The following is a 13,970-nucleotide window of genomic DNA, read 5'->3' on the forward strand; positions in this document are numbered from 1 at the left end:
TTAAAAAGACTCCCTAATAAAATAATGAAGCCGGAGGCCGACGGGCACCATTTGTTTGTGAAACGTAAGCCTACTAAGCATGGTTTATTATTATTATTACTAGACTCTTGGTGATGTTGGCCTACATTTTGTTTTGTAATGGTCACTTGTCGCAAGTTGCCATCGTATAGCCGAGTAAAATCTGGTGGGGTAAAATGGGACATTAGGTGGACCAATTTTCCCCACTTCCCCCTACCCGGGGATTCGAACCTTAGACCCCTCGCGTGCCAAGCACACACACAAAAAAATTAGATTGTTTATAAATCCCTAAGGATAAGTCGTTAAAATTGCCATTAGGTATTTCTGAAATGGAAAATTTGGGCAAAGAGGCAAGGAAACGGCATGCCAGTTAGGCCTATATCAGTTGACAAAGTTGAAGCCCCATTGAAATACATGTAGCTACTGTCAGTATAAATTACAGATTCACGTAAAATGTCTTATTTTGTCTTTCATGATGACGTTCGGCTGAATTACTAGCAGGCAATCATATGACAATGACAAAGGTACCAAAATCTTAATTTAGATTTTTACGATCCTCGCGTCCGGATGAGCAAATCACTGAATGGGCCTTTAAAAGCTCCTAGCTCTCCCCACCCATAAAGACAAATCATGCACCTTCCAATCCTTTTCCCTCAACTAAAATGGACACAAATTAATTTGATCACTCAAAAAAAAAATACAGTTTTTAATACCGGTAACATTATCCTCCTTCCTAGTGGTAGCCCGGTGGGTTCCGTCTTCACTGACGATGCGTACGCATGATGGTTCCAATTAGGGGTACTTTTCAAGAAATGTCCGCGAAATTTTCGAGGACAAAATTGTTCGCGATTGTCCAAATTAGGGGTGTTTTGGAGCAAAATTGTCCTTGAAATGAAAAATAGGGTGTATTTCTAGGACTTTCGTCCGCATTTTACCGCTATAGTTTTCGTTTTTTGTATTTTTTCTGTCCGTTTTTTAGTAGTTCCACACAAAAATGGATAGGGTGTTTTTTCCCATAAAAATTGTCCTCATTTCCCCGTGAAATAGGGGGAAAAATTCAAAAGCATCCTTGAAATGATAAAAATAGGGGTATTTATTTTGGAAAAATGTCCTCGATTCCTCGTGATATTAAGGGGGGAAATGAAAATGCGTCCTCAAAATGATAAAAATAGGGGAGGTATTTGGGGGCAAATTTTCCTTGATTTCGCGCAAAATAGGGGGGAAAATTGCTGCAAATGTCCTCGATTCCCCGTGAAATAGGGGTCATTTTCAAATCCTGGAACGGTCATACGTCCTACCTTTAAATACAAACTGAACCCACCGGGAGTAGTAGTAGGCCTTCATGTACTGTGTCAATTTATAAATCCGCAGTCCTAAAATATGCATCTAGCTTCCCATTGTCATGGAAATCAAGATGATGCAGGGCGTAGTCTAAATTGGGTAACCCCGATGGATTTTACGCCCAATAGAATAAATCATAATAAGTGTTCTATGGTTCACTGAATTTGATGAAAACGTTTGGGCGGATGATTTGGTAAAATGTAGATAAAGTTGGATACATACTTGAAGAATTCTCCCATTGTTATTCCGACTTCTTTAGCTCATAACAATTGAATTAGGATGAAAATGTCGTCAATTTAACCTTGAAATCACCCAACCAATCCTTCTATCCACGTAAGGGAAGAGAAATACATTTCTTGAGGACAGCATTGTAAAAAATAGCTACATTTTTACCAGAAGGGCGTGTTTTGAGGCGAGGAACCTAATGTAAGTTGATTTGTGTTTTCTTTGATCAAGTAATAACGAATCAGATGAAAACGTCTGGTGGAAAAAAGGTTTAAAAGATTGCATCTTGATATTAGATCATGACATGCTAAATATTGTGCAACAATTAGGCCTATTATTATATCAGAGAAGATTTTACTCGACGATCCAAAAGTTTCTTTGATCGATCGTTGCGTTTTATGCGATTAGCCTACTATAGAAAATTCAAGTTTGCACTAAAACTTGATCAAACTAGGCAGTAATATCATCATTATTTTTTGTAAAATATATGAAGGCCTAATCCCATCATATTAGTATAATTATATTTTTGGAATCATTCCGATGTTAGGATCTGTGCAATATTTTACGTTAGGGGGTGGAAGTTTTACCAAAATATCCACAACAAATTCGCATTCGGAACCGGCTCAAAATTTTCGGATTACCCATTGTTTTCACCCTTTTCTCCATTTAAAACTTTATTCCCCCAAGTTCAAGTCAAAAATTCGGATCCCCCTTAAAACTCCCCCTCCCCCTCCCCCCTCCCATGGCATAAATATTGAACAGACCCTAGATAGGCCTATATTTTAAATAGCATGAAATATTCCGGGGAAATTTTTTAATTAAAGAATATTTGTCGTGATGAAACATGAGGTAACATTTCACAACACTTGTTAGGGGGGCCTGATGCAAAAAGGGGGGCCCTGAAAATTTTTGACCCTCCAAAAAGGGGGGGGGGGCTGAAAACAAATTTAACCCATAATTTTCATGTCAAAAAGGGGAGGGGCCCTTAAATTTTGAGATCTCATAAGGGGGCGCAAAATGTTCGCGATGAAATGTTTTGCATCAGCCCCCCCCACCCCCTTACAAGTGTTTGTGAACGGTCCCTAAGTTCAATTTCAATAGTTCTTGTTGAGTGTTTTAAGGGAAAATAGCAAAACCCTTATTTTACATTTGTTTACAAAAAAGTAATACAATTTAAGACTTGACACAAGTCTAAGCATGCATTCAAAATCTGATGTAGGCCTAGGGTGGGGGACTCTTGCCCCTAAAATTAAAATAAAGCAATATAATTGCCCTGGGTATCTTCCTTTTTAGCACCGTGTTTTGGGCAAAAATAACTATGTTTTGCACGCACTGGCTCATCAAAATTAATGGCAAAATTATCTTCATTTTGTGCTACAATAGTCTGAAGTTTTTTTACGCTCTTGAACAGTATCCATTCCGCCATATTAATTGACCTATTTTGCTGTGTTTCCATGGTAACAATGTATCCTATATAGTGCAAACTATTCTTTTTTGGATTGCTATATCAAAATAAACAATTTGAAGAGACATGCATGGACATTTGGGATCGCTTGAGCCCATGCATAATTTTGGTCGAGCTATGACTATGAGTTTTAAAATATTGGACGAGACATAGTCAGTGATACAAGTCGAGTCCGATATTCCAAAACTCATAAGGGGTGGTGCAATAATTATGTGTACCCTCGGGTGGTGAATTCTCAAAATGGCCTGCCAAAATCGCTTGCCCCCCCCTCTGACCGTGCCAAAAATCTTTGCCCCCCCTTTTGACGTGCCAAAAATCTTTGCCCACCCCTTTTGACGTGCCAAAAATCTTTGCCCACCCCCCATTTTGATGTGCCAAAAAATCTTTGCCCCCTCCCCTTACACAGCAAGATTTTTGGGAACCTGAATTTGAAGCCTTAAATTGTCTTATCATATAATGCGAGTGCAGCGAGCAGGACATTTTGCATATTTGAACGTGTTCCTAACGTTTTCCTACACCTTTTAGGGCGTAATATAGAAACGGTGCCCAAAATATCTGTGCCAAAAATCGCTTGCCCCCTTTCGACCTGCCAAAAATCGCCTGAGCCCCCTTCCGACCTGCCAAAAAATACTTGCCCCCCCCTTCTGGCCTGCCAAAAAATCTTTGCCCCTCCCCTATAATTCACCACCCCGGGGTACCCATAATTATTGCACCACCCCTAAGAGACGACTTTGGGCGTAAAGCATCCAATTTTATCATTGTTTTGGATCCAATATTTTCACGCACTTGGGCTCATCAAAACATAGGCCTAATAATCATCGAAATTGGTAAAAATTATTTGTTTTGACCCATGTGTAACCCAAAGGTTGACCTTTGACCTTTTCACTAATAACTCCAGACTGATAATCCTAACTAGACCCTTTATCTAAAAAATGCCCAAGGATCGACTTTTGAGACATTTTGTTGTATTTGTGAGACATTTGGGCACAGACTACTACAGACTATTTACCAACAGCCAAAGTCCCCTTGCTTTGTATGCTGTGAATTCACTCAATTCTTGCATATTCATGAGGACCAATCGTCCGATTTTTTCGTTTTTAACAAAGCACTTGGGCTCATCAAAACATAGGCCTAATAATCATTGAAATTGGTAAAAATTATTTGTTTTGACCCATGTGTAACCCAAAGGTTGACCTTTGACCTTTTCACTAATAACTCCAGACTGATAATCCTAACTAGACCCTTTATCTAAAAAATGCCCAAGGATCGACTTTTGAGACATTTTGTTGTATTTGTGAGACATTTGGGCACAGACTACTACAGACTATTTACCAACAGCCAAAGTCCCCTTGCTTTGTATGCTGTGAATTCACTCAATTCTTGCATATTCATGAGGGCCAATCGTCCGATTTTAGATGTAGGCTATTTAGGAGACATTTGGGTGTGTTTGTGAAACATTTGGGTGTATTTGTGAGACATTTGGGTGTATTTGTGAAACATTTGGGTGTATTTGTGAGACATTTGGGCACAGACTATTTCCCAACAGCCAAAGTCCCTGTGCTTTGTAAAATGCTGTGAATTCTTGCATACTCATGAGGGCCGCTCGTTCGATTTTTTTTCGTGTCTAACGAATAACTCCAGCCTTATTTTAGATGTACTTTAGATGAGACATTTGGGTGTATTTGTGAAACATTTGGGTGTATTTGTGAGACATGTGGGTGTACTTATGAGACATTTGGGTGTATTTTTGAGACATTTGGGTGTATTTGTGAGACATTTGGGTGTATTTGTGAGACATTTGGGTGTATTTGTGAAACATTTGGGTGTATTTGTGAGACATTTTGGGTGTATTTGTGAGACATGTGGGTGTACTTATGAGACATTTGGGTGTATTTTTGAGACATTTGGGTGTATTTGTGAGACATTTGGGTGTATTTGTGACACATTTGGGTGTATTTGTGAAACATTTGGGCGTATTATTGAGACATTTGGGTGTGTTTGTGAGACATTTGGATGTATGTGCGTGCTATAATGTGGGTGTATTTGTGAGACAATTGGGTGTATTTGAGACAGTTGGGTGTATTTGTGAGACATATGGGTGTATTTGTGGTGAGACATTTGGGTGCATTTGCGTGCTATGTAGATGTATTTGTGAGACCTTTAGGTGTATTTGAGACATTTGGGTGTATTTGTGAGACATATCGGTGTATTTTGTGAGACATTTGGGTGTATTTGTGAGACATTTGGGTGTATTTGTGAAACATTTGGGTGTATTTGTGAAACATGTGAGATAATGGGTGTATTCGAGAGATAGGCCGTATTTGGGCAACATTGGGTGTATTTGGGATATATTTGGGTGTTTTTATACAGGGATGGTTCACAGTAATCTGGTATACGTCCGTATGTGGAAATCACAACCTGATATAGTAAGTTTTTATTTGTTGTTAATTTTTCTTGACAGATGGCTCGCCATTTCATCATCCCTGTCCTGGTAATCCTTACTTGGGTGGCGTTATCTGATGCCCTACGGACAAGTGTCAATAGAGCCTGGGCTGGTGGCTTCCAAGGCATCGTCGAATTCCCCGTTGCGGAGGCAGTCAATGCCAGTGGATGGCATATGAAGATCGACTTTGACTACAATGTCTTTGACTTTGATGTAAGTATCAGCCTCCCTGAGGGGTTTAGACTAAGCAGCCGGGCGGTGGCAGACTTGTTTGGTTGTACCACTTGAGGGAGAGGCAAATTAAGCTGCTGTGCTATAATCGGAGACAGAATACAAACACTAGTTTGCGTCTTATGTCACTGTCAATCAAACTCCCCATGACCCTTGATTTGTTAGTAGCGCACAACAGGGAGGTTGATTCCTCTGGTGCTTTCATATGGCGGAGAAAAGGAATTGCAGAAAATGGCAACATTTATAGGTAGGCCCCCCTATTTCTTCGGAAAGAAAGTTTCCTATTATTAGGACTTAACTTTTGAGATGATTTGTATATTTGAAAGGGCAAAATTAACCATAAGGCACGCTGTTTTACCGCCGCGTAAACTCAATCTTCATGTAAATAAATCGGACTTTGATTGACAGGGGGTGTTAGACGCAAATTAGTCTTTTTGATTATACCACACCTCCACCAATACAACCACCAATACCACCACCAATACCACATTACCACCAATACCAACACCACCACCAATTCAACCACCAATACCACACCACCGCCAATACCAACACCACCGACACCACCCCCAACACCAACACCAATACCACACCACCACCAATTCCAACACCACCACCAATTCAACCACCAATACCACACCATTGCCAATACCAACACTACCACCAATACCGCCACCACCACCAATACCACCACTAATACCACCATCAATACCACACCACCGCCAATACCACACCACCGCCATTATCACCACCAATACAACCACCAATACCACACCACCTCCAACACAACCACCAATACCACACCACCACCAATACCAACACCACCACCAATACCACACCACTGCCAATACCAACACCGCCACCAATACCACCATCAATTTCACACCACCGCCATTACTACCACCAATACAACCACCAATACCACACCACTACCAATATAACCACCAATACCACCACCAATACCACACCACTGCCAATACCACACCACCGCCATTACCACCACCAGTACACCCACCAATTCCACACCACCACTAATACAACCACTAATACCACCACCAATACCACACACCGCCACCAATACCACACCACCGCCAATACCAACACCACCACCTCCAACACCAATACCACACCACCAATTCTAACACCACCACCAATTCAACCACCAATACCACACCATTGCCAATACCAACACTACCACCAATACCGCCACCACCACCAATACAACCACTAATACCACCATCAATACCACACCACCGCCAATACCACACCACCGCCTTTATCACCGCCAATACAACCACCAATACCACACCACCTCCAACACAACCACCAATACCACCACCAATACCAATACCACCACCAATACCACACCACTGCCAATACCAACACCGCCACCAATACCACCATCAATTTCACACCACCGCCATTACTACCACCAATACAACCACCAATACCACACCACTACCAATACAACCACCAATACCACCACCAATACCACACCACCGCCAATACCACACCACCGCCATTACCACCACCAGTACACCCACCAATTCCACACCACCACTAATACCAACCACTAATACCACCACCAATACCACACCACCACCAATACCACTTTGATTGACAGGGGGTGTTAGACGCAAATTAGTCTTTTTGATTATACCACACCTCCACCAATACAACCACCAATACCACCACCAATACCACATTACCACCAATACCAACACCACCACCAATTCAACCACCAATACCACACCACCGCCAATACCAACACCACCACCCCCAACACCAACACCAATACCACACCACCACCAATTCCACCACCACCACCAATTCAACCACCAATACCACACCATTGCCAATACCAACACTACCACCAATACCGCCACCACCACCAATACCACCACTAATACCACCATCAATACCACACCACCGCCAATACCACACCACCGCCATTATCACCACCAATACAACCACCAATACCACACCACCTCCAACACAACCACCAATACCACACCACCACCAATACCAACACCACCACCAATACCACACCACTGCCAATACCAACACCCGCCACCAATACCACCATCAATTTCACACCACCGCCATTACTACCACCAATACAACCACCAATACCACACCACTACCAATATAACCACCAATACCACCACCAATACCACACCACTGCCAATACCACACCACCGCCATTACCACCACCAGTACACCCACCAATTCCACACCACCACTAATACAACCACTAATACCACCACCAATACCACACCGCCACCAATACCACACCACCACCAATACCACACCGCCACCAATACCAACACCACCACCAATACCACACCACTACCAATACAACCACCAATACCACACCACCGCCAATACCACACCACCGCCATTACCACCACCAGTACACCCACCAATTCCACTCCACCACTAATACAACCACTAATACCACCACCAATACCACACCGCCACCAATACCACACTACCACCAATACCACACCACCGCCAATACCACACCACCGCCAATACCAACACCACCACCAATACCACACCACTACCCACCACCAATAATACCACCACCAATACCACCACCAATACCACACCACTGCCAATACCACACCACCGCCATTACCACCACCAGTACACCCACCAATTCCACACCACCACTAATACAACCACTAATACCACCACCAATACCACACCGCCACCAATACCACACCACCACCAATACCACACCGCCACCAATACCAACACCACCACCAATTCAACCACCAATACCACACCACCGCCAATACCAACACCACCACCTCCAACACCAATACCACACCACCAATTCTAACACCACCACCAATTCAACCACCAATACCACACCATTGCCAATACCAACACTACCACCAATACCGCCACCACCACCAATACAACCACTAATACCACCATCAATACCACACCACCGCCAATACCACACCACCGCCTTTATCACCGCCAATACAACCACCAATACCACACCACCTCCAACACAACCACCAATACCACCACCAATACCAATACCACCACCAATACCACACCACTGCCAATACCAACACCGCCACCAATACCACCATCAATTTCACACCACCGCCATTACTACCACCAATACAACCACCAATACCACACCACTACCAATACAACCACCAATACCACCACCAATACCACACCACTGCCAATACCACACCACCGCCATTACCACCACCAGTACACCCACCAATTCCACACCACCACTAATACAACCACTAATACCACCACCAATACCACACCACCACCAATACCACACCACCACCAATACCACACCGCCACCAATACCAACACCACCACCAATTCAACCACCAATACCACACCACCGCCAATACCAACACCACCACCTCCAACACCAATACCACACCACCAATTCTAACACCACCACCAATTCAACCACCAATACCACACCATTGCCAATACCAACACTACCACCAATACCGCCACCACCACCAATACAACCACTAATACCACCATCAATACCACACCACCGCCAATACCACACCACCGCCTTTATCCAACCGCCAATACAACCACCAATACCACACCACCTCCAACACAACCACCAATACCACCACCAATACCAATACCACCACCAATACCACACCACTGCCAATACCAACACCGCCACCAATACCACCATCAATTTCACACCACCGCCATTACTACCACCAATACAACCACCAATACCACACCACTACCAATACAACCACCAATACCACCACCAATACCACACCACTGCTAATACCACACCACCGCCATTACCACCACCAGTACACCCACCAATTCCACACCACCACTAATACAACCACTAATACCACCACCAATACCACACCACCACCAATACCACACCACCACCAATACCACACCACCGCCAATACCACACCACCGCCAATACCAACACCACCACCAATACCACACCATACCACCGCCATTACCAACAATACAACCACCACTACCAATACAACCACCAATACTACCACCAATACCACACCACCACCAATACCACCATCACCACCAATACCATACCACCGCCAATACCACACCACCGCCAATACCACACCACCGCCGATACCAACACCGCCACCAATACCACCACCAATACCACACCACCGCTAATACAAACACCACCACTAATACAACCACCACACCGCAACAAAAATATGCTTGTCCCCAACCCCCTCCCCCCTAAATTTTAATGCTTCCGCCGCCAATGCTGCCACCAATACCACACCACACACAATAGTAAACCACCACCACAACCACCTCCATCACCAACAAACAAACAACATCTCCACCCACTCCTCCATCCATGGTAAAGACAGCTTTACTCCAGGATGAGTCCGTCTTCTTTGCACCGCAAAGAGTCGATAACAGCGCCCTCATTAGTCAGTATAATAACCTCTTCGGATTGGTCGGTATTGGTAACTCCCGGGGGGTAACTTAAGTCAGTTCGGGGGCACTCGTAATAACCGGACGTCTCTGATTTCAAAGACGGGTCAGTGATTTCACATACGGGGGTCTGTGATATCACATACGTCGAGCTTTGTTGACAGCTCGGCACCCGATGCAGCACATCGGAACGAAGCTGAGTGTATTAGAATAAGCTTTCCTATGTTTAGAAAATATCTACCTGTGCAAAAATTATATCTATCTGTGCAAATTCTGACAATTGGTCCCAGAATTTTTTCCCACATTTTTGATGAGTTTCTAGAACTGGGATCAAGAAAATCCCCAGATGAAAAATCAACTGGCAACACCAATACCTACGCTGGAGATACATCTAGCGTCGGTTCCCAGTAGGAATCACTCATCATCAAGTGTTGACAAAGCTAAAGGCAACAGTGTTGCTGAAACGTACACAAAGTAAGTTCAATTTCTGGATCAGATACAAAGTACTTTGGTTACTGAGTTCAATAGTTCTTCCTTTGATGCGTATTGGCAAGGTACACGAGTAATACTTGTTGTAATCATTTATTACATTTCTTACCCATTTGCAGGCATCTTGTTGGGCAGATCTGGTTGAAATGCACCCTGAAGAAGGAGATAAAACACGCAGTCTAGTGATCCTAAAGAACCCCTATCACACTCCCACTCTGGAAGCGGGCATGTTCCGCTTCTACTTCCTAGCCAAGACATGGAAAAAACGCAAGGGATTCCAGGGCGATATCGAATTCTTTGAAGGCGCATACGTACCACCACCACCACCTCTGCCTGAGATACCAGAATGAAGAGGGCGCTTTTTCTGACTTGATGGCGCTGGTTTCTACCGGACCGAACACGATTCTTAATTATTTTGAAAAAAAAATCTTTCTATTATTTTCTTATATCACAAAGGAGCAATATCTAACATGTTTGTTACTATCATTTGGTGGTGGTATATTAAACAAAGTACTATTTAATGTAAATTAGTATGTCTATATAAACATGATAAATTCATGTATGGTGTATATTTAGGTTGTATTTTTAAATAAATTTAGTTGCTTACTACGCGTGCATATAGATCATATATTATGCATAGTGTTTTAAGTTGCTACTAATGATAAAAAGTTTATTCGCTAGTAGGCCTACTTAATTTCGCTATTGAATTACCAATGACTACCAATTTGTGGGTATTTAGTTTCGCTAATCCAGCAATTCACGGTAATATTGTCAAATTCACGGGTGTTTAATTAGGCCTAATAGCGAATTAAGGCTTCTAGGGGAAATGGGCGAAATAAGATCCTTAGCGAAATTAAGTCGTTTTACAATAATCTAATTGAGCATTGGACACGCAGCAACTTGCATTTTCCTCAAGTCCTGAAATCTTTATCACGTGATCTAATTCTGAATATATCGCATATTTTAAGGAAAGGGACTTCAAGAAAAGATCTATGTTATTGCATCGGACACGGTGCATTTTGTAGGTGCACATAATGACCTGATCGCGGACGCACCATGTTCACCAATGCGAAAATTAGATAACAAAATCGTCAAGAGATTCAAGAAAAACGTCTGATTAAAAATTTGAAAATTTTTTGGCGTTTTTTTTGTTCTTAAATCTCTGGACAAACAGATTGACGCATGCGTAAAATGTAGCCTATTTACTAGTAGCCTATGCTGGGAAGGAAGGGTGATGCCCGGTCCCATATTGACGAACCAAATAAGTAAAAACCGTTCCTTATACTGACTGCCGATATATCGACCTTTTGTTTGGTTTCAGTTTGAGTTCACCATGGCGAATCGTGTAAACCACTTCTTTCAGGTTATTATATAGGGACGGTTTATAGTTAGTATGGTATACGTCAATATGCGGAAATGACGACATAGCGGGCCTACAGCAATTTGACATTTGTGAATTTCAATAGCATGAAACTTCAGCAGAGGGCGTAACATTTTTTTTAAATTTCAAACACTTTTCATGCCGACTTGTTAAAAGTAAGAAAAAATTTAACATCGTTGTTATCGTTTGGCAATTAACAGGGTTTTGATACACTCTACATGTAATTATTAAATTATTAATCAAGTAAATTTACACATAAATCGAAAAAGTTATATGTAAAATATTTTTAAAAAGTCCTTGGAGTAAAATTTACTCTGAAAGTTGACTCTTTTTGAGACAATTTAGAGGATTTTGCCACGAATTTCATTAACTTATTCTGTCCAATTGACTAAATCGGACGGTCAGTCGAGATCCAGGTCGAGATCGTGCACGGTCAAACGAATGGAGGCTTAATTTGACATGTGCATGATCACGATTTGGCGCCAAACACTTAGAACATAAAATGGAATTTGTTGTATGCTCAAGCAAGACTAATAATTATTACCATAATTTGAAAAATGAAACAGCACATGTATTATTAAAAAGGAAAATAAAGTTTATTACAGACCAATTTAATTTTAAAGTGATATACCTTTTCTTATGAGTTCGTGCAATCCTTGGTGATCACGCAATCATAAGTGTTCATTCAATTCTAGGTGATCACGCAATCCTAACTGATCACGCAATCCTAACTGTTCACGCAATCCTTGGTGTTCACGCAATCCCATATGAGTTCATGAAACGTGCATAGTTTGAACAAATGACCATAGGGCCTAGTCCCTACCAAGTATCGAAACGTACCGAAATTTAAAATATGGTATTTACATGGGTCTTGCTGATAGGAGGGAGGCACTCCAGTCACGATCCATTCTGTACCATGTCTTAAGCATCGATGGTGATTTTGATATTAGGGCTCTAATCTAAAAATTAAAATCCACACACCCCTGTGGAAGATTTTGGAAATATCTTCCACAGGGGGAGTGTGAATCTTAAATGGAATTAGCACATTAATCAACTCTATTTGAAACTCACCCTCCCTCTGTGAAAGATTCAGGTTGAATCTTTCTCAGATGGTGTATACAACTCAAATGGAGCTGCTTGATGAGTTTATTCCATTTGAAATTCATACTCGCTTGTGAAAAATGGTTCCAAAATCTTTCACATGCACAGTGGGAGTATGGACTTTAAATGGATTAGCCGTTAGTAAATTTATGATAAAATGTAATAGACTTATTTTTGATAAGACAACCAGCTGTAATAATGCAAATGAACCACATGTTTTGTGACACAATGAATTGGCCGAATTTCGAGAAGAAAATAAAAATTAGAAAAAAAATAACACAAATTTTTGCACTGTCTTGTTATTCGTAGACTGCGTCACCGTCCTAACCTGACTTACTCTCTAAATGTAAAAGAGTGAAAATCTCACTACCGATATTAAGACCACGCAAAAAGGAGTGAAATGCGTTTTTTAACTTTAAAACCACTCAAAAAATAGTGAAAACCACTCTTCATGCTCTTTAAGAGTGAATTTTAACTCTTTCAAGAAGTTAAATGAAGGACAACTCTAAAAATGTGTTGTCCTTCATTTAACTCCTTGAACGAATTGAAATTCACTCTTTTAGAGTGGTTTTCATTCTTTTTTGAGTAGTTTTAAAGTTTAAAAAACACATTTCACTCATTTTTGAGTGGTTTTAAAGTTTAAAAAACACATTTCACTCATTTTTGAGTGGTTTTATAAGTGAATCACTCTTTTGGGGAGTGAGTTTTTCACTCTTTTACATTTAGAAAGTATCTATTTACCCCTTTCATGCAGTTGAAGACGTATTCAGTAATTTGCTCATTCAGAAAATCATAGTAGTATAGTTGTGCTAACATAGGATGGT

At 41.6% G+C, this 13,970-nt stretch overlaps 1 protein-coding gene across 1 annotated transcript; it reads left to right on the forward strand.

Annotated features, from left to right (window-relative positions):
- The first annotated feature begins 1,593 nt into the window (after positions 1-1,593).
- On the forward strand, positions 1,594-13,429 carry LOC140150518 (uncharacterized). Its single transcript, XM_072172551.1, has 3 exons — positions 1,594-1,785; positions 5,511-5,705; positions 10,784-13,429. Exons 2-3 carry the CDS (start codon positions 5,511-5,513, stop codon positions 11,012-11,014), a joined length of 426 nt encoding a protein of 141 aa, XP_072028652.1. The 5' UTR covers positions 1,594-1,785; the 3' UTR covers positions 11,015-13,429.
- Positions 13,430-13,970: the final 541 nt, after the last annotated feature.

The sequence above is a fragment of the Amphiura filiformis genome, chromosome 4, assembly GCF_039555335.1.
Source record: "Amphiura filiformis chromosome 4, Afil_fr2py, whole genome shotgun sequence".
Lineage (NCBI taxonomy): Eukaryota > Metazoa > Echinodermata > Ophiuroidea > Amphilepidida > Amphiuridae > Amphiura > Amphiura filiformis.